The 21135-nt window shown below is 45.8% G+C and overlaps 7 protein-coding genes across 7 annotated transcripts; 3 read left to right on the forward strand and 4 right to left on the reverse strand.

Annotated features, from left to right (window-relative positions):
- Nucleotides 1-1444: 1444 nt before the first annotated feature.
- ARB_05721 (carboxypeptidase Y, putative) lies at nt 1445-3149 on the forward strand (the record flags this gene model as incomplete). The annotated part of the gene is made up of 4 exons (XM_003016276.1): nt 1445-2062; nt 2122-2485; nt 2539-3011; nt 3078-3149. The coding sequence occupies 4 exons, from the start codon at nt 1445-1447 to the stop codon at nt 3147-3149; spliced, it is 1527 nt and encodes a 508-aa protein (XP_003016322.1).
- Nucleotides 3150-3602: 453 nt separating this feature from the next.
- ARB_05722 (uncharacterized protein) lies at nt 3603-4422 on the reverse strand (the record flags this gene model as incomplete). The annotated part of the gene is given in 2 exon segments (XM_003016277.1): nt 3603-4244; nt 4264-4422. The coding sequence occupies 2 exon segments, from the start codon at nt 4420-4422 to the stop codon at nt 3603-3605; spliced, it is 801 nt and encodes a 266-aa protein (XP_003016323.1).
- A 622-nt stretch (nt 4423-5044) lies between these two features.
- On the forward strand, nt 5045-5464 carry ARB_05723 (uncharacterized protein; the record flags this gene model as incomplete). The annotated part of the gene is made up of 1 exon (XM_003016278.1): nt 5045-5464. One exon carries the CDS (start codon nt 5045-5047, stop codon nt 5462-5464), a length of 420 nt encoding a protein of 139 aa, XP_003016324.1.
- Nucleotides 5465-5911: 447 nt separating this feature from the next.
- On the reverse strand, nt 5912-7782 carry ARB_05724 (MFS multidrug transporter, putative; the record flags this gene model as incomplete). Its single annotated transcript, XM_003016279.1, has 6 exons — nt 5912-6445; nt 6542-6789; nt 6868-6956; nt 7014-7407; nt 7476-7533; nt 7666-7782. 6 exons carry the CDS (start codon nt 7780-7782, stop codon nt 5912-5914), a joined length of 1440 nt encoding a protein of 479 aa, XP_003016325.1.
- Nucleotides 7783-12485: 4703 nt separating this feature from the next.
- ARB_05725 (F-box domain protein) lies at nt 12486-14505 on the forward strand (the record flags this gene model as incomplete). The annotated part of the gene is made up of 2 exons (XM_003016280.1): nt 12486-12635; nt 12706-14505. The coding sequence occupies 2 exons, from the start codon at nt 12486-12488 to the stop codon at nt 14503-14505; spliced, it is 1950 nt and encodes a 649-aa protein (XP_003016326.1).
- A 584-nt stretch (nt 14506-15089) lies between these two features.
- Nucleotides 15090-16841, reverse strand: ARB_05726 (uncharacterized protein; the record flags this gene model as incomplete). Its single annotated transcript, XM_003016281.1, has 9 exons — nt 15090-15271; nt 15329-15386; nt 15439-15576; nt 15617-15716; nt 15774-15881; nt 15937-16171; nt 16226-16256; nt 16321-16657; nt 16789-16841. The coding sequence occupies 9 exons, from the start codon at nt 16839-16841 to the stop codon at nt 15090-15092; spliced, it is 1242 nt and encodes a 413-aa protein (XP_003016327.1).
- Nucleotides 16842-17563: 722 nt separating this feature from the next.
- Nucleotides 17564-19458, reverse strand: ARB_05727 (uncharacterized protein; the record flags this gene model as incomplete). The annotated part of the gene is made up of 4 exons (XM_003016282.1): nt 17564-17589; nt 17663-18712; nt 18790-19204; nt 19372-19458. The coding sequence occupies 4 exons, from the start codon at nt 19456-19458 to the stop codon at nt 17564-17566; spliced, it is 1578 nt and encodes a 525-aa protein (XP_003016328.1).
- Nucleotides 19459-21135: the final 1677 nt, after the last annotated feature.

Genomic DNA, 21135 nt, shown 5'->3' on the forward strand with positions numbered 1-21135 from the left:
TTCAAATGCACCTTTCCAACATTGAGTATTGCAGTTGGTAAAGCAAAAAGCAGATTTCCATATTTGTTCACCTCTCCCATTTGGCCCGTAGAATAGACGAAAAAAGGTTTATTTTTCTTCCGGAGTTCCGAAGGTATTCTCTCCCATAAATCTACGTTGTCAGTGATCGACAGCTGCAATCCCATGTGTAAATCTGAATATGGGTGTATGACTTACTTGATGTATAAAAATCCATCTTCATCCTTATGAGTGTCATAGACAGAAGATAAAATAGAAGAGTTAGACGGTAATTGATTGTTAATGAGGATGAATAAAGCCTTTTCCGGGGGAAGTCTCAGACGGTCACGAAGCACATGCAACAACTGGCCAACCAAGAGTTCTCTGGGGGCAAGGATCCTGCAACAGTCAAGGTCCACAATGTCCGAGTTCTCTTCCTTTTCGCAAACAAGCTATAACGACGTTAGCTTCATTATAATATTTTGAACATCATGAAAGAAGATAAATAACTAGTGGTATTTCGACTAGTAGTAGAGTAACATGTAGCATGGATATAGGTCAAATTTGGAGCAGCTAGTGCGTAGCTAGAGAGGATCGGGCTTACTGGGATGTGATCTGGCTGGTGCTGTAACGTGTTAGAAGCTTCACGCTTACGGCGCTCAAAACTGTGATTCTTTTTAAATGATGGCATATTGCTGTCCTATTGTAGTAATGTGGAAGGACGGCTATTATAGATGAGGAGAGGGGTATTTCGTTTATAATAGTTGAGAAGTGCTAGCTGGGTGGCAGTACATTATTTATACATCCTCAAAGGGTTCGTAGAATTTACTGAAAGTCTACCTGATCGTTCTTAAATTTCTGAAGGTGGCTATTCATCATACCCTAAACCATGGATATCCATTGTCTTGGTAGAGCTTAATGCATATTTGCAACGTTTGCAATTTGAGTACTCGTAATGAAAACATTCCTTTCAGAACTTACCAGGTTATGAACAGTGAAAATTTAACTAAGCAGGGATTAAATACATTCCACTATATTCCATCTAATACTTGCGTACCTTTACCCAAGACTGGTGCCTTAGGATTCACTGACACCTTCAGGTTTTGAAAATTGGCTTGTGGGACGAGAATAAAGATAAGAATTAATCATATTTTGTATTCTCTTTTGAGAGTAGTACGGGGTTATTTGGGTATTCTCAAGCCTTGTAAAGCTTATCATTATTTCTTCTGCCATCTTTATATCCTTCTAACGTTGTTCCAGGCAAAATGTCTTTCCAATAATTTCCTATGTGTGACAGAAACGCTGGCGCCTAGGCTTGGCAAGGCTTGATCCCAGTAGCTAACCAGTAGTTACTGAGTTATATCACGTGACTCTATAACTTAAGGTTAACCTTAAAAACGCGTTTCCCCACCGGAGAAAGGGGAACTGAGACCAAACTATTTCAATAATGGAGTTGTATTTAAACATGTTGTCATTCTGGTATATTCTCCTGGCCACATCATTCTTCGGCCCTAGCCAGGCTGTATACCAGGCTCCATTGTCAGTTGATGAATCCCAAAAGGTAACAATTGAAGAGGGATTCCAGATCTTCACGAGCAAGCATTCTCCTCAGCACTCAATCCGCATTAAGAAGCAAGATGGCTCAATTTGTGACGCCCATTCCGCCCAATACACTGGATGGTTAGATATCGGGCCGAAGCACCTTTTCTTCTGGTACTTTGAGAGCCAGAACGACCCCGAAAATGACCCACTCACGTTGTGGATGACCGGCGGACCAGGCTACTCCAGTATGCTAGGGATGCTTGAAGAGGTAGGCCCTTGTTTGGTCAATGAGTATGGCAATGGTACAAAATATAATCCATGGGGTTGGAGCAAGAAGTCATCAATGCTGTTTGTTGATCAGCCCGTTGGTGTCGGCTTTTCTTATGGCGACGAGGGCCATGACATTCCAAACGATTCATATCTTGCTGCTGTGGATATGCACAGATTCCTTCAGTTGTTTATATCTGAGGTCTTCCCGAACAAACTGAATTCTCCATTTCATATATCTGGAGAGTCTTACGGTGTAAGTACCCACCTGTAAGTCTCAAAGGTAGTCCTAATCCTCTTTTCCGTCATCTCTAGGGGCATTATATTCCATACCTTGGAGCGCAAATTGTGCGACAAAACAAACTTTATCCAAATGAGCCGCAAGTACAGCTCAAATCTTGCTTAATAGGTAATGGATGCATGTCACATATGCACACCACATTCGGTTACTGGGAGACCCTTTGCACGACCAATCCCGGCGTCGAAAAGCCTATATTCAATGAAACCAGATGCGATATCATGGCAAAGAATATGCCTAGATGCATGAAAGTCGCTGAGGTTTGCCGTCGCAATCCGGATCCAGCGATATGCCTCTCTGCACAATCTGTCTGTGATGAAGGTATCACTGGACTGTACAATAAAGAATCTGATGTTAAAGGTGGTCGTAATAGATTTGACAGTAAGGATGCTTAACCTACGTTCCTATACGCGAGATACTTACTATTATAACAGTTACTACCCCTTGTCAAGCGGACGATATATGTTATGTTCAAGGTCTTCATCTCCAGAATTATTTAAACACAAAGCTTGTTTGGGATGCTCTTTCCCCTCCAAAGGAAGTCAAAGAGTACAAATTTGCTTCCAAAAATGTTGAGCACGCCTTTGGCCTAACATCGGACTCTATGGTACCTTCAACTGAAGAAGTGGAGTTTCTCCTTTCAAACCAAATCCACATTATGAGCTACCAAGGTAATCTAGACCTTGCGTGCAATACTGCAGGAAACTTGAAATGGATGCACGACATTCCTTGGAAAGGTCAAGCTGAGCTGTCTTCTAAAGCTCTGGTCCCATGGAAATCAGTCCTGGCGTCTACGGGGAAGAATGAGACCGTAGGAAGAATGAAAGAAGTCAAAATTCGTGTCACAGATAGTGCAACTTTTGCTACTAGATATGCTTTTGTCACAGTGGATAATGCTGGCCACATGGTAAGTCTAATCGTTCTCCTAAAAGGCTTATGCTACAGGGTGTAACTAATAATTGCTATTCATTAGGTTCCGCAAGATCGGCCTGACGTAGCCTTTGATTTGATGAACCGTTGGATTTCTGGCGAAACCTTTGTATAAACTCACTGACGTCAGCAATTGTATAGGGGTCAGACCCTGAAGCTTGTTACTGGTCCCTCCCAAATTATTTCCTTCCTTTGTACTCTTATCGCGTATAGAGTACGGCTATACTTATATCAGTAGTTAGCTAAGACAAATGTCATGATTTGTATCTGCTTTCATATGTAGACGATACAAACACAATGACACTTCTGAAGCTTAGTTGCAATATACATCCACCTAACAGCCAGTCTGAGGAAGTTATACTGGCTTGCGGGCGTATGCCTAATTTTTCCAATCCTACTTTTAAATCCAATACATCCGAGTAAAATTTCATGACACTATCAGCCGGGTATTTGTCCGTCCAGCTCCTCTTCTTTCCACCTAAGTTCATAACCAAAAACTGTCCGTCTCAGTTGTTCGTCCTGTTATGTACAGTTAGTAGCTATAAAAATATGTAGGGAAGAAAATATATTATACCCCGGGGTCATCCTCAAATAATAATTTATCCATAACTTTTTGGAATATTTTCTTCACCGTAAAACCGCTCTGTTCGGCTTTAGGGAAAAAGGCCGTTATCTTTTCCAATAGCCAAGGCTGATATGGGGTAAAAACCACAAAGGCTACCGATGCCTTCGACCGCTTCAAAGTCATTTTTACACTGTTAATCAAGCTGTGATGCTGTGGATGATTGTATATGACGTCCGCGAGAATCAAAACATCAAACCCCTCTGAGGGAGACTCCAAATACCTGCATATGCAGCCGGTAGGGTCACCCCACTTGTATCCTTCAACATGAAGAGGTGATGGTTGTTTCTTGATAAACTTCTCGCAGGTTGACGCGTTTATTTGCATGTTGTCGATAAGATCGTGGTCGGGATAATCAGTTACAACAACTATTTTAGCCCCCATAATAGCACAGATAATGCTTGGTAGACCGGCACCTGCCCCCAGCTCGAGGATGTCTTTGCCTTCAACCCATTCTGAGGCGTTGTCTTCTAGAAAGTCAGATATCGTTCTTGCTGCATTCCAGAGAAGATACCCCTCCAAATCAGAAAAAGTCAGTCGAAATTGTCTCTGTGCAATTAACGTATCTTTAACAGTCAAGGGTATACACTGCATTAGTTATTCCTACATATAACGGATGGCTTCCAACAAGTCGAATACTCAGGGTGTCGCCGGAAAGCATGCGATGTTCGGAGAAGGTTGGAGGCTTTGGAGGGGGGAAATACCCCTCAGGCTCTTTGAAGATATCTCCAAAACCGAGCGCCTCGTCTTGCAGCTCTAAACCCATTGTATTCCCCCCTATGGTATATAATTCAAGGCTAGTTTGTGATGCCACGACCTTTTCACGTATCAAAACTTCAAAAAGTTACACAAATCTCGAAAAATAAGATATGACTAATCAAGATAAGATAAGACCATCACGTGATACAATTTCTCCCCACATGACGTAATAATTCGATCATGAGTTTAGTGCGTATGGTACCGTTACAGCGACGATACCCGGTAATATAAAACTCCTGTTTATTGGTTGAAAAGTGAAACTCCCGCACAGTACCTGCCAACTGACGTGTATTGGTCCTTACAGCCCCTTGCCGAGGCACGATCTCAGATGCTCCGACGTTGCATGATCGACCGTTTCCTGCTTCAGATTGTCACTTTTCGTTCTTCGTTTACTTTGGCGGGAGTGCTGCTGGCTCTTTCACCTACCTTTTGAACCTCAGCCTATCTATGCCGTACACTTCTAGGCTGACGGGTAGTTAATGTGCCTGTGCCGACATCTATCGACAGAAGGGGAGAGCCGGAGACAAAACTGCTACATACGATCCATTGCACGTCCTGCTCGAAGGAAATTATCCCATCATCCCACGAATAAAACTGCATGATCATTCGCATCAGTCACACCGCTCGCAATGGCAAACCAGACTCTGCAGAGCAAGGACCAAATCGGGTTTTCTCCTCAACCGGAGCATCAGCAGCATCATCAACATCAGCGGCATCAGCAGCATCAGCAGCCCCTAGCTACCACATTGTCCCAGACAGCAGTGTTCACCAGCCAATCTACATCCGCATCTTCCCAAACCAATTCATTACAAAACCTACAATTATACCCAGCTGGTACTCAAACAGATGCTGAAATACAGTCACAGACACAAACTCAGCATGCATCAGACCAGCAGATTCACCTGCAAGGCCATAGTGAACCGCAGGAAATGTGTGGCAAGACTGCTACTGCCCAGTTCCTACAGAATGTCAATCTTGTCGCTGAAGCCGCTAAGCGGGCTCAGATGGGCATTTTGATGCGCGATTTTGAGGAAATTTCATTTGATTAACTGGGCGTATCTTTTCTCGACGTAACAAATCGCTTGCGAGCCTACGCCACCTCGTTATTAGCGTGCCAGGTACATGCTTGGATATTTCCCGTTGATTATTTAAGCTTCTTTTGAGTTTTCTACGTTATTACTATATTCTCATTCTGCTCACTTGTTTCTTGGGGTTGAGTTGAAGTTGGTGGGCGCTTTGTATCGTGCGGCGTTAGCGATACCTACCTTTATACCGCGCTGGGATGCGACTATTGACCTATAAATTTACGGCATGCGTCTCCATACTATTTATCTCTGGGTTTAGATGATTATTATGCCAATGGAGGTTTAAGGTTTACTTTTATATGTCATATCTCATTTCTTATTTTGTGCTGCTATTTCATGAACACAAGGTAGAATATATGTACTAATTTCTCCTAGCAACCTAACCGCCCAGTATATAACTTACGTCTAGGATTATTCATCCAGGTCTACAGCAGGTGTAGATACCTGTGTCCACCAATTAAACAGCCCGACAAAAAGAGCCATGGGAGGACAGCACAAGGAGAGGGCAAGGGTCATGCCTTGCCAGCCTGTACCATCCTTTAATAGTCCCGCGATCAAGGGACCTGCAAATTGGCCGCATGCAAATGATATATTCAGAATTGCGTAGGCCTGAGCAACAGCTCCATACGGGCCAAATGCCTCAGGTGTTGTTGCCTCAGCGTCACTAACTGAGTGGAAGACCTCCGTCATTGTAATCACTTCTATGATGACAACCGATAAGCCAGCCACAGCTAGCAGGCCCACAAGTAAGAGGACATTCAGCACGCTTGGTCCTGTCACATAGCGCATAAGGAAGACGGCAGGGCCAGCCAGCAGAAAAGCTAGCGGTGAAAAATAGCGAGTGCCAACTTTATCCGCGAGCTTTCCGATGAGGATACCAGCTGTACTGGGAACTGTTATGGAGAGGAATATCAATCCAGCTCCGGCCGAACCCCAACCAAACCGCTGTATTACGAATAATGGCAAAGTCTAAAAGATGGACAAATTTAGTAGATAGGCTTTGGTAAATGTAGTTGATGTTGGGGTAAACAGGGGACATACTGCCTCGAAGGCGGACAGGATAGAAGCTGCAACAGCTATTTCAAGCAGGGTAACTAGTATTTTTGGATTTCGAAGAAGCTGCACCATCGGTGGCAGGCGCTTTCGTGCTACAGCAGGCTTTGATTGTTGAGCCTCGGAATCCAGCCGTGAGGGAGGTTGGAAAAGTGAGGCTTCGTCATTATTCTCATTATCCGCGAGGCACGGAGTCGTCTCAGATGAGTCTCCAGAACACGCTTTATAACCGTTGGCTAAGCAGGATTCCCAACGATCTGAGGAGCAGTCAGCAAGGTTACCTATTTTTTATCCCTAAAGACACAAAAAAGAACCTTCAATGATAGCAAAACGTAGGATCACATCCAAGCCTAATAGTGATAATGGGATTGCAAATGAAGCGTAATATCCAAATTTATCATAACTATAAAACTTATCAGTCCTCACACATAATAATAGAACATATTGCATCCGTACTCACATGATACCGGTAAACGGACCAAGAAGACCTCCCCATGTCATTCCCAAAGTTGTGTGGCCCATAGCCTCTCCAATGCGCTCTCTGCTTATTCTATTTGCAATAAGTGCCAGTCCTGCCACCCATACACCGCCAGCGGCCAGACCCTGCAAAAGCCTCGCAATAACTAGCACTGGAGGTGAGGTTGAAATGATAAATAGAGCAACTGCACCAGCCATGGAAATCAGCCCTATAAAAAAGGCTGGTTTACGTTGGCGGGAATGATCTGATATATAGCCAAACACAACTAACGTTTCGTCAATAACAAGTGTTAAGATCATTGAATCCGGAGACATACGAGATCCAATAATCAAAGTGGCCCCATATGAAGCAAGTAGAATGGCAATCCATGTTTGAACTAGAGTTAATTATATATAGTTAGCACAAACAAACAACTAAAGGCAGTATTGGAGGATGGGCCCATACTTTCTTCCCTAGGCAAATTCCCAATGTCTCCTAGTACTTTGGGAATTATTGGAACAATCTGATATATCGTCAATAAGATACGAGGACAGGTTTGTTATTGATACGGTAATACCATTGAATATATGAATGAATCCTAGATGTACAACTAAGTATATATTCCCACGGATCAGTATACGTAACTTAGGCTTACCACAAACATTGCAACTGCCACTGCAAAAATGGCAAATCCTTCAGATGACCGAAGTTCATATGCCCATGGCAGATCTGCAACGCCCGGCTTTGCCGGCCATTCTCCGTGGTGCTCCATCTATGAGTGCAAACGGACTAGTTATTAGATCAGTAGCGACAGATCCAGTGCCTATTAGGGATTATAGGTCGAACTGGTGGGGTTGGCAGTCGACATGGGTTATATAGATATGATCAAGACATATACAACTTGATAGCAGTGAGCTGGCCTTGAGATAAAGCCTAGGCCGTGCAGGGTAAGCTGGATTGCGGGCAAATGGTATACCGCAAGAACACCCAATTTGCCACCCTATTGGCTCCTAACTGAGTTTTGGTTGGTGAACTGGGAGGGATGTCAGAGGTCACTGTGTAACTGGACATGCAACAATCTTCTTGTTCTTCGTACTGTGTGCAACGAGGACCGAGCCGCCGAGTTTAACATCTCGGTCTCAGGCAAGGAATCTGTATCAGTTTTTTTTCGGGGAACTCCTTGGTCCATTGCCGGAACAACTTCTCCAACCGAAGGCACCTGCTCCACTCCTATACCTCGTTAGTCAACTAATAGTTAACGAGCTTCCATGTTGGTTATTCGTTGCGTTTGTTGGCATCCAAGCAGTGATGTCAGCGTCTTTGACCAAGTCTTACTTTAGCTTGCGACATTTTATAACTATAACATGAGAGATTGTATGAGTTAAAAACGCACCGAGGACGCACTCTGCCCATTCTCGACCCACGAAGTTACACGTTCTGCTTGTGCACAGGGACGCAAGGCTTGCCAACAACCAGATCTTACTCTGGACCAAGCAGACAATGCAAAGAGCAGATATATCTCATCGGGAATTCCACCTGCACAATAATATCGCGTTGTCGCTAATCTTATCTGCTAGCCCAGCCTCGCGTATGCACGCAGATCAGACCCAACCCGCGCTGCGATATATGGAGCGGACGTAGGATCCGAGTGAGAACGCTGAGGTCACACGCCCAAGAAAATTAGGCGGAGGCGACGCATCCCTTGCCCGGTGGGGGCATGTAATGCCCGAGTACGGAGCATGTAAGAATACCGTTGTTCACCTCTCATTGACGACGGTTCATATTCGAACGCTGACCATGGCAGCGATGTTGTCTGGTTTGCTGTTTATGCCGTGAAAACCTCGGTTCATAGAGAACCAGGGCGTACATGCAAGTAGCCAGTCTGTGTTGCAGGTCCAGTAAACTTCCAGTTCGTGTATGAACGCAGGAACTGTCTTGGAATAAAACCCGGTCCATCCCTTCCAAAGGAACCCATTGATTGAATATCCCCCCTGTTTACTGCTGTCCGAGTCCCGCGTATGGCTTGAAGAGACATAGCGTTCGCAAAACACTATGGTTAACAGGCATGCTTGTCAGAGAAACGTAATGTCTGCTTGCTGAAACATCTTTTCTACTTTTCGCAGGCAGTTAGACCAATCTCGGTTTGTAGCACGGGGAAATTTGACCAATTTCGTCTCTATGTCAAAGACCCCCATCTGCCCAGAGCCTTCTCTGCCTATTCCTGTTGAAATGCCTTGGGCAAACTCCTCTTCGCACATCGTCATATTACGTCGAATATCATGAATTATCCTTCTTTTCCCTGCATTCGTTTGTGACACTGCCATACTGCAGTGCTCTTTGAGCACCCGTATGATATCCAGCAAGAGGAAATCATACCAACTCTGCTTTTGGCTGAATTAGCCAGCCCAACTCCCCCTCCGAACCATTCGGGAAACTGAGGTTTGGTGACAGATAAAGGGAGTGGTAGCATATAAGACCTAGCAGGTAGCAAGAGCTGGGCATCAGTTAATAACAGCGTCAATTTATTGGTATGGTGTTTGTCCAGAATAAATACTCTTAGCTCACTGAAGACAGATGTATTCGTACTTGAATACAAGCGAGGAGCAATGAAAGAGTAGAGATGCTCTCTTCAGTAATAGCAGTCAGTAGTCCCCATGACACATTCAAAACCCAGGTTCTTGTCGTTTTTCGTGAGAAGTGTTACTAATATATTCTTTTTTAGATCGAGCCACGGTAACCAGCATGGAATATCAGGGGAGGCAGAACTTAAATATATCTATCCAGACCGGTCTGCATCGGAGTCTGTATAATATATGCATAGACTTTATTTTTCTGTGCATACTTGAACCCTGGATCTCATTGAGGTGGTCCAACAGTGCAAGTGTGGGCTTTCGCATTTAATTCTGTTAATTCAAGGAAGAGATGTTGGCCCTGTTGCTGCAGGTTGCAAAGCTGCAAAATGGTCTACGAGCCTGAGGATAAGACTCGAGTTATTACGGGCTCCCGGGACCGAAGGTATAAAGGTAGTAGCCACAGAAAGCACACAGACCTGAACCTGACTTGTATATCCATATAGCAGGTCCTCGAGCCTAGAAAAGACCTAGATGCCATATGCAGGTAGCATTACCGGTTCCTCGCGTTTGCTCGTGAAACACGCACCTCCGTCAGTGAGACGAGTGCTCAGTTCGTGCATTGTTTATCGGCCTATGTCTATCACCTTAAGGCAGCTTGCATGAAGAACAGTCCTCAAGTGAGAGGATATAACGCCATGGCTCCATGTACAGTAAGGAGTACTGGAGCCCCAGCCAATCATTACGGCGCTTGGGATGACCTTGCATTGATGCTGCAATATTGTTTTGTGGGAATAAGAGAGATATGGGTCGACTGTGTCCAGGAATTTAAATCTGAATCTTTGGGGATCGCTTAGTTATCTCCTCGGCTGAGACTCCATACTGGGCCCAGTCTTCATTTCGTCAACGCTTCAAATTCCCTGGCCAGGAGACCCAACCTGTCTATCGAACAGCCGACCATCCCCAGCTCATGCCTTAGAGAAAAACACCTCGGGCTGTTACCAGGTAATTTGCATGAAAAATAAGTGTTTGCCACGAGCTCACGCCACAACCTCACGTAATTTGAACTCGTCACCCTCCAGAGCCTCAAGTTACGAACCCAGTGTCTGACAGCCAGGAGTCATGCCTCGAATCAAAACTTCGAACTTTTTTTTTTTTTTTTTGGCGACCTCAGCTCGTTATGACACTTGAAGCTGAAGCTGGAGCCTGAGCGGAGACCCGGGAGCGGAACATCAAACTGATAATGCTGGCCGGGGGTACGAGCTGACTACCACGAAAGGAAACCCAGGGCGAAATGCTCTGTCATCAAATGGATTGCGGAGTATCCCCTTGACAGGAGACAGGGGCAAAACAATGGAGTAATATTGCAGCCTAGATACTCCGTATGGAGGCTGGGAAGGCATAAGCAGCCAATAACACGCCATCTGAGCATGCTAGGGGCCATGCGCGGCTCGGTTGGTCCACCTTCTGAGCGAATCGTTGGCGAGAATTTGTCGAAGAGCCATGCGGCTCTGTTGCCAACTTTCGTGCCTGAGACAGTATTCCCCTTGCCGGGGATCGCTTCCCCCAAAGCTCCCTGTACGGAGTAGAGGTGAGCATCTCATCTTCCTTCGTACTCCATACTCTGGGGATGCCATTGCTCAGCCACAATCAGGTGACGGTCAATTATGTTTATCTTTTTGGGCTTGGCTGTCAAACGGCAACGCAGCTACGGATCGGGCGAGGGGTGGTGTTGGGTGGGATCATGGAGGGCTGGTGGTGTAACTGACATGGGAGAGTGAAGCTTTGTCGTCTTCGCGCCATTTCAGGTGTGATACTCCTTTTGCGGATCTGTCCGGATGACCAGAAAGGGAGTCGGCATTCGCATCCTCCCAAAGCCCATAAACACGCTGCTAGTTATCTGTCCACCTCGGGTCCAAAAAGGCAGAAAAAGAGGAGCTAGAGGCGCCTCAGTTATCCTGCAGGATGACAAACACGGCTAGCTCTCGGTATTTCGCGCCAACAAAGCTGGTGCTTAAGATGATCAGGCCGCGGGTGGGCGTGATTTCGTAAGGCTTTGCACGCTAAAAGGAGGCTCTTCTCCTCCTTTGAGCCTCATTCCTCGTTGCAAACCAGAATATGGTTGGCCATGATTCATTCTTCTGTCTCTGACTTGCATTGCTTTTTCCTCGTCCCTGGCCAGTTTCAAGGCATCTCTAGCATTATTGAACCCTTCCAGACCCAATCAACTAGTGTCTAGCCTTGAGTCTTCCTCCACCGCAGTTCTCGCCGCCACACGAGTCCACCAACTAGTGACATCCAGCAATTGTGTTGGTAGGATGAGACGGATCTTGACTTTTGAGCCTCGTGGCGGCCCACAAAGGCACTAGCCGGGCCTTTCCCAGCGGCTCCAGGGCCAGATAACTCTTATTAGAGCTGCTTCATCCACCAGTTCTGGGTGTAGGAAATGCCCTCTCTCTTCCACATTAGCCAGTGCGGTTACAAAACGGAGCAGACTCACAACATCCTTTTAACCGTTCGCCTTGAATAAATATAACAAGTAGCAGCCTCTAGAACAGAAGATATATCAGATACCCAGTCTACCGTGGCCTTGTTGTGTTGGCCTTTGTGGTTACTGTTGCTTGTTGCTTCTTGTTGCTTAGTAGTGAGATTTAGCCTCACTCTGCTGTCCGCTCTCTGCCTATTCCCATTTTGGGAGCGCCTTTGTGAACTTCATCCTCCGCCTATCTCTTCAGACTCAACTTCACCCATTCTCCCCCTCCTTGGCTTACTACCATCCTCTTCACTGCTTTGCGGATGGCTCTGATATAAAGTCATTCCCTCTAACCAGTGAATCGCGCTGCAGAGCCCAAGAACAGCGACTGCGAGTATTGGTTCCTGGCGCAAGGCGGTTTAATAGATAACCATGGCACCGATATTTGATGCAGTTCCCTTTGACATATGGCATCAAGTAGCTGGTTATCTTGATCCAAACGATTATGTTAACCTAAGTCTCACCAACCGCACACTCTATGGCTTGCTAAAGGATGAGATTACTGCTCGAAAAGCTGTCAAGGTAGGAAGAGTTTAAGAATAGCCGCAATTTTTTCTGCTGTTTCTATATATAATGCTGATATGCTGTATAGGCTCATATCGCCTATACCGTGGAAGGGGAGCTTGCTGCTGCAAAAAAAATTTCAAACCGTGAAGCACTTGGAAGAGTGTATGATATTCGTGAAGCTATAGCGAGTGCTCAACCATACTCTGCAAGTTTAATTGCGTTCGGGAATGAATTCCTTTTCCATCAAGGAGTCGTTTGCTACATCAGCGACGGACAAATTCGGACGTTGGACGTTCTCAAAGCAGCCGAGTACGAAGAGGTTGTTGACTTGAAAGAGGTCCTTGACTCTTATCCCCTCATTTCAAATGGACGACCTTATTCAAGATTCAAATACAAGTTACTGTGCTACTGCGATGGAATGGTTGCGCTTGTGTGCCAGCCTGGAGGGCGAGACTCGCCGTGGTTGCTTGTAATAGATATGAGCCTAAACTACTCAACTGCCAGGAAACCCCATCGGGTCAGATTCTGCCGCCCCCTAACCTCGACTCGGAACCTCTTCGTGCGCCTTAACCGTTCATTCATGTACTTTGGTACTCATTCCGGCCGTGGGAGGCATGGCCATCGTGAGTGGATCTTGGAAGGGTTCAGTTTCGTGACTGGATCTGATACCTCCCTGGAATCTATCCAGCTCGAAAACTTTGTGGGATCTGAGATTGGATCGACTGTGTGTTTTGAGGTCAAAGATGGTTATTTCTACGCCATTTCCAACCAAACTTCCTTCGAGGACGAAGAAATTGACTGGACTTCCTACTATATTTGTGTACGATTTCCACTTATTAATCCTGTTGATGTCAAGTGGCAGCGGATATGGCGACGACAGCACCGCGAAGGGCCGATTAACGACAACTGGACGAAGCTATCACTTGTGGTAGACCCGACAACACGCCAACTAACCATCGTGGAATGCAGGCATGAGTGGGAGAACAGTGGAAGTGAGAACTTTCGCATTCACTATAGCCAGCCTCTCGATTGCTTTGACACTGTCGATGGCAATTGTAGGGCAGAATTCTCGTTCCCTAAAAGCGGCCTTCCTAAGTACCTACCGGTTCGCTCGCTTCCGAACGACCAACTAGCTAAAACCCTTGACCCATTCAGTCGTCCAAATTATGAACCGCCGAAGAAGCGCCACAAGAGATTCTATCACCTCGAATATACCCCTGAGGAGGCCCAGTCTCCCAACCGTCGAGATTTCACACTTTCTAACACCAAGTTCCACGGCTACAATCTCATGGCATCCGCCTTTATGGACCTTGTTAATGACCCCCCACCACCATTGAAACCATTCAGCACACCTCCTGACAGACTCCGGCTACGTATTGGGGCAAGAAAGCGTCAATTCCAACAATACGAAATGGATGATAAAGGGTCCAATGCGACAATGTATCCTCGCAGTGTAATAGACATCAGCGGCTATTCAGCCCCTAAAACTGAAGAAGGATACCAATCCCGTGGAATAAAGATGTGGCCCCCAAATGATGCACCACCAGAGCTGCTGAAGCTTTTGAGTCCTACTCCAAAATCTGGGAAGGTCGTTGCTGCTGCTGACGAACGATTCATGGTCTATTCGACTGATGCTGGTATGGAAGACGGAACAAAAGCCCTTATACTTATCAGCTTTGATCCGTCATTTGGCTTGAGACACATGAAATCCCTAAAGCAGAAGTCTTCGGAAGCCCTGCCAAAAACATTACATTCAAAAAAAGTCCAGCCCCATGCAAAAATGTCCACTGCTCGAAAAATGTTTGCTACTCACCCGGAACCCGCCTGGTTCAACGTTGAACCTGCGGAGTACTTGAGATTTAATTACGGATTCTGGCTTAGATAGAAAGGTTAGCCTTCAGCTATCAGCCTTATCCACTCGATACAGCCCCTTCCAACTTGCCCATGCCATTTCAAGACCTTCCCTTAGCGAGGGAGTTAACGGTTTATTTTATATTTCCAGCTTTCGATATTCTCGCTTCCAGGACGAAGAATCTCTCTGAGCATTAAATTACATCGGTTATAAAGGCGGCGGTTTGCTGTTCTGTTTCACAGCTTTTCCCAGTTTCACCACGTTCTTTTGAGTTTAGTTTCTTTTCACCTACCCCAGATTTATATATCTTATTTGCATTCGGGAGGACGGCCTGGCATCTCTTTTATTTGACGGGATCTGCTACATCAACTGTCTATAGTGCCCATACTGCCCCAGTCACTGTAAAGAAGCAGGGTTAATATAGAACCAAAAAAAAAAAATAAAAATAAAAAAAAAAATAAAAAATATCAACCCCAAATCCATTCCATATTACAAGCTATTTCATTTGACTACCTGTATATTTTTTCCTAAGCCTTAAATAGGCAATGGTTTACAATGTTTATCTGTCACACCCTCAGGTGAGCATGGAGTACCGAAGGAATCACTGTATTGAGCAATTACTGCTGAACCTTCTGTTGCTCGGCAGGAAGAGTAGCAACCTTCTGCCTGAAAAGCTTCTCCGCACGCTGCCAAACAGGATGAGAAGCTCGGTTTTGGATTTCAAGCATGGAAGGAAGCAGATCGTTGGAGAATGCATCAGAAGATTCGGCTGGAAGAAGACTGGGTAGGTGGTCGATCGCTACATCGAGGTTAGATCAAGCTCTTTAATACACAGGGCAGAGAAGGCGAAACTTACAGATCACGCTGAGAGGTGGATTAGAGACGCTAACGGGGATAGTGGGCTTATCGAATGTCTAAAACAGAGTTAGTTGGGTTGGTATTCGCCCAGCCGATCGGGATACATACAGTGTTAACGTTGTAGATTGGCTGTAATGAATTAGTTTGAGTTTTAAACATGAACTTCAGGTTCAGGAGCCAGGTACTTACAATTGGGTTGTTCGGGTTCGAGGTATCGCAGCTCTGCGTGGTTGAAAATTGTAAGAACTATGGAATCAATGTAAATTCAGAGTGAAAAAATACTTACAACATCGCAGACAACGGAGAGTCTGCGGTTTGGAGCTTTCAAACTGTTCATATCAACGAACGGTGCAATCTTCTCACTGAGATAAATGCAGTTGATGAAGCTATTCAAGTCAGACGGAGAAAGTGCCAAGTTTATAGGGTAATAAAAATAAGCTCACATGTCAGCTTCGACAATCTCTGTAAAGGGTCCACCCTTCGCAGTCTCGGCCATGTCCCATCGAAGAATATCTTCGCATCCAGACTTGACGCAAGCATCAACGGCACCCCTAACACATAGATATTAGCTTTGCCCAAAGAGCTCATCGGGCGAGTTCAGCTTACCTTCCACAGCGTCCAAGAGCACCAATGACTAGGATCTGAGGTCGTCGTCCAGCAATTTTCTCACCCCTGACAACATCACCGCGAATCTGCTCCAGCATCTCCTCTTCGCTGGAATAGTAACCTTTTCCATCAGTAAATTCATCAACTCCTGGGAGTGGAGTACCGTCGGGATGCTCTAGCTGCCAGGCCCAAGTCTTAATAGCCAGAGCAGCTCCAGCAAATCCGGCATGGTAGCCTAGAAGGGCATTAGTTAGAAATTGAAAGCATACATGGAGTCAAGATAGCTCACCGAAAGCTGCAACTCTTCGACCCTTATCATCCTATAATACATGAGTAAATTTTACCATACACACATGCTCACCGCCATACGTATACAATACATACCTGCAGAAACTCCAAATCATACAACACACCGCCACCCCTGCTCCATCGTCCAAGAGCCTTCTCCCAACCGCCCTGGTTCTTGAAACAATGTGCAAAGGTAACGTGCGAGTGCTTGAGAGGGAAATCCTTGGTCTCATCAAGCTCTTTCAACCCAATGACAAGGTGGTCGGAGGGGATATCAACCCAGCTACCTTCCGGAACAAGGGTAGCACCGGCTTTCTCAAACTCGGAGTCATCGAAAATTCGCTTGCGAATGGCAGATGTAGGAGAACGCTCAACATTGACTTTGTAGCCGGCCGCGATGAGTGCCTTGGTTGTGGAAGGGGTAAGAGCTGATCTGTAGAATGGATGTTAGAGTAGTATTCATAGAGCCACATGAAGCTCAAGACAGAAATTAAATATTTTCTGAGTAACCATTCTCAGAAACTGTAGACGAGCTGTGTAGTAGAGTAACGAGGATATACGTACCTATGCTCGAGGGGCTTGTCTTCGGCACGAAGGTGAAGTACTGTTGGAGCCATGTTGAGTAGGAAACGATACCGAAAGCAATTGAGTAGAAGTAACTATCAAATGATATTAATTGATGGTGATTATCAACTAAATAAGAGAATTCGACAGTATGACCAAGCTGGGGAGAAATAAAATGCTTCCTGGAACTTTTAAGCTGTATGACTCAGGCGCGGGCCACATCTGTCACGTGGTGATAAGATAAGCTCACATTGGGGCCTTCTACTTGTTGAAATACGTCGGCCATGGATTATGGCGATCACTCGTTTACCCAACGTAGAGAAATGAAAAATATGGTAATTTGAAGGAATAGTTGTTATGCGACACGCTATCTAGATATACAACGCCTCAAAGACAATATTAAACATCGGTAAAATAGGAGTGAAGCCGTGACGAGTTGGAGAAGGGGAAATATATAGTTAGCTATCTATTTAAGGGGTGCGTAGAGGGAGGCGTAAAAAAGTCGATGAACAACTTAACTAGCTAGTTATGGAGATGTAGATATGTGCCTTAAGAAGACTGAGGGAGTTTTCATGGGGAGAACGTCGTGGCATATGTGGAGGGTGGATCGTGGAAGTATTGCATGTATTGAGGTATTTTTTTTGAATCAGCATTTGGTACGAGTTAGTTTATGATGTAGTAACATGGTGCAGAAAGGTACTATGTGTACGATAATGGGGGAAACAGATAGCAGGTATCAAGGACGCTCCAGTCTATAGGAATATGAGTGGGTTGTTTAGACATTTAGCTTGACGTAGTTAGCTGTTCACAGAATCATAGTTAGCGATTTGTCACATTCAACAACAGGGAGTCGATTTTCTCAAGGAATGCATACCTGGAAATTGTCCAGACTTTCCATCAATTTTTCCAGTCCACCACTCATTAGTATTGGTCGTGCGGTGGGTGATTTCGATGACATCTCCAGTAGTAAAGCTCAGGTCACCCACAGCCTGGGCCTCATAGTCGTAAAGGGCGGTAGCAGTTTCAACGGGTGCAGCGCTGAACTTCGCTGGTTTGGGTTTCGGCGGTGGAGGAGCGGGTTTTGACTTTGCAGCCGCCGCGAGGGAGGCAGGACTTGCGCTATTAGCACGACCGATAAGAGTTGAAGCGGTATGGGCGGAGTAAGGAGGTGGAGGGTTAGGGTCGGAGAGAGCATCGGTTGTCCGTCTAGAGTATTTTGATTCAGCCGCAAGCTTATCCTTTGGTGTAAACTTGGAGCCAGGGCGGCGGCCGCCGGTCGTTTTGAAGTGGACAATGCTCAACGCTTCTGTTCGTTCCTTTACATCACCTCGTTTTCGTTCATACGCCTCTTCAACATCTGATGTTAAGTCGAAATATCCAATATTCAGTCCCTGCATTTTATCGTGGAGGGTATAAAATACGTTCAGTTGCATGTAATAAAAGGACTGGAAAAGCGGCTGAATGAACTCTGCCTCAAGCTTGAACAACTTCGGCAGTTCATCTTTCAGCAGGTCGTTGTAATAATTAAACTCTTGTGTTGCCGCTTCCACATCGTTCTCAGCCTTGTACATAGCCTTCTCATCTTTGAGAGACTTTTCCTTCTTGTCTTGTAGCCTCTTCAGGGATGCGCGGTGCCGGTCATAATCCAGCTGTTTATGTTCACGCTTGACAGCAACCTTTTGGATGACTTTGATAATCTCTAAGAGCTGGTCCGCGGGGCTGATGATCCGACTCTCTATCAGCTCTAGCTCGGGCTGAAGTGTCTCTTGTAGGGAGCGCACAATCGATTCGTATTCTTCGCATGCCTGGATACCTTCCGGGTTCCCCTCCGGCTTTGCGGCGTCAGGATCTGAGACTCTACCGGAGATAGGTTTGTATAGCTCCGCAACCGCTTTTGAGAATTCAATCTGGTGGTTTAGCATGCCTATACGCAGTATGAGCAGTTAGAATCATTCCGCACTGGTAGAGTGGTAGGATAACCATGAGTAAATCAAAGCATACCATTTATGGCTTCGAAGTACTTCTTCGATTCATCATGCAGTTTCTTCGTCTCTTTCTCCAACTCCTGGAACCTTCTCTCCGCATCTATATAGACGGGATCCTTTGTGTTCTCTCCAAGGTTGAATTTCTGTTTGAAAGTCTGGGGAGCTCTGGCGAAGCCCTTCTGAAGGCCCTTGAGACTCATGTCAACCCCGCCAAATGTGGTCGTTCGTGGTGGTTCGGCAGCGTCGGGAACTCGGGAAAATGCGTCGATTGCGCAGAGAAGACAGTGGTTCACAACAACGAAGAAGATGAAAGAGACAACGGTATAGCCGAAGAGTAGGAGAAATAGCAAGGCGTCTGTATTCTGCGTTGAGGACAAACAACGATCAGGCTGTTTGCTTCTCTTCAGCTTCTTCTTCCTTCCGCTGCGGCGCTAAAAGTGGCTAAGCTCGTGGCGCAATGACTTAGTCATCTTCAGCCCTGACAGGGAAGTGATCGGCTAAATTACGTCATTAGTCACGTGTGGTTCTCTCCATGTTTTTGACGTCTTGGGTTAGCGTATTTAATTTATTAGTCAGCAGTTCTTGGCCTCAGGAACACCAACCAGAGGCTGGCAGCATTAGTGATGAGGGCTTCGGCAGGCAGAGATTTGCCATACCTTAGTTTCGATACCTGCCAGCAGGACATGTCTCCGTCGCGCAGGATGTGAAGACTCTATGGATGTGTGTTTCTCCCTTTTATCGGAAATATATAAATATCCTGCTTTTTCTCGACTCTCCGGCCGAATACTGAGTCCTCAATTGCGCCACAGACATAACTAATGGTTAGTCAGTTACCCCCAGATTTCTTCCGGATATACGGAACGGGTTTTGATATTAGTTAAATGGATATCTTTGCGGTGGAGGAACAGTCCTGGGTCTCGACGGATTCTGAAGGGAATCTCTCAATCAATCGACTCTAAACCTCCATCATCTCTGATTCGACAACGTAGCAGGGGGTTAACGGGAAAGCACACCATAAGTACCTTGCTGGCTGGTCTTCCATTTCACTGGTAACTAGTAACTGCTTGTCTCTTGTTGGAGAATCTATTCCCAGGCCAGGCGATTTTGCATTTCCTCCAGCTTGTATTTTTGACAGGGGAACTCGTCAGTCAAAATTGGCCTAAGTAGTTCTACCTCGGAGCTCACGGAAATTAACTGAACGCTGATCCCATGTGTCCGGGCGGGGAAACCCTTCGATGTTGCAGCCGCTTGCTTGCTCCCCTGCAATAGATTAGTTATTATAGGTTACGAATTACAGGCCGTCATCGAGTTGAAGCTGCTGGAGACTGTTCATCACGACGTTCTGATAATCAAAGTAATCTCCAATCACAACGGCTAGCCAACAGAATAGTCGGCCTGGTAAAAGCAGGAAGAGGCTGATACTTTCTCCTGATTGGAGGCGAGCAGATCGAGTATAAATAGAAATATTGGGTTGGTTGGTCCAGGTCAAGCCTTGACAGAGAAAGCTTGTTTTTGTTCGACGTTTCACGTGTGATTACTGGCCTGGTGGGAAAGATAAGCACGATTCCCCTGTGCGCTCTCATTTCGGAGTAAAAGATCATCTACCTATCAAAGTGCGCACTTTCTCCTCCCTTGCGATGTGCCGCGCATTAACCGGTGTCTCTTTCTGCCCTGTGCCAGATATTCCCCGTACTAGGTCTCAGGCCCGGCATCTCAAAACACAATGGTGTTAAATATTAAACAGGGGGAGAAGAAGGCTCCTCTTCTCTCCAGCTCATGTGTTGTTTGTATCCCTGCTAATTTTATACCAATTATTTTTGTCGATCAACAAAGACATATGTAGTGATATTCTTCTCTCCGGCACTACCCTTCTGTAGATCACAGTGATTATTATCTCCCAGATGGTGTAATTCGTATGAAGATATCCGTCTGCATCTTGCCTCTCTCTGTCAGTTGACTAGCGGTTTCATGTAACTCTGCGTTGCTACGTAGTTCCCTGCAAATCCCCCGGACTTTGGACTCCACACTCTGTCTTCACTCCTTCTGGAACATCTGTACCTACATATAGTTAGCACAAGGTGTATTCGACGAGGGCCTTGTGTCCGTTGATCAAAGCTTGAGAATGCTTAGCAAGGCTTAAGTCGCCTTGGCCAGGCTTGTTGTGTAGGGGCTGTAGGGTTCCCTGTCGTTTACATGCGCGAAGTCTCGTAATGGAGGAACCCAAGCGGCCCGCTGACCTAGCGAATTGCGTATATCTCCTGGAAATTTTGCTTCGCGAGTCCGCGTAATGGTCGTAAACATACACTATCATCCCGTGTGTGAATTTGACGCAGGCTATGTGCGGAGTAATACGTATCAGAGA

Source organism: Trichophyton benhamiae (assembly GCF_000151125.1).
Source record: "Trichophyton benhamiae CBS 112371 chromosome Unknown contig01145.0, whole genome shotgun sequence".
Lineage (NCBI taxonomy): Eukaryota > Fungi > Ascomycota > Eurotiomycetes > Onygenales > Arthrodermataceae > Trichophyton > Trichophyton benhamiae.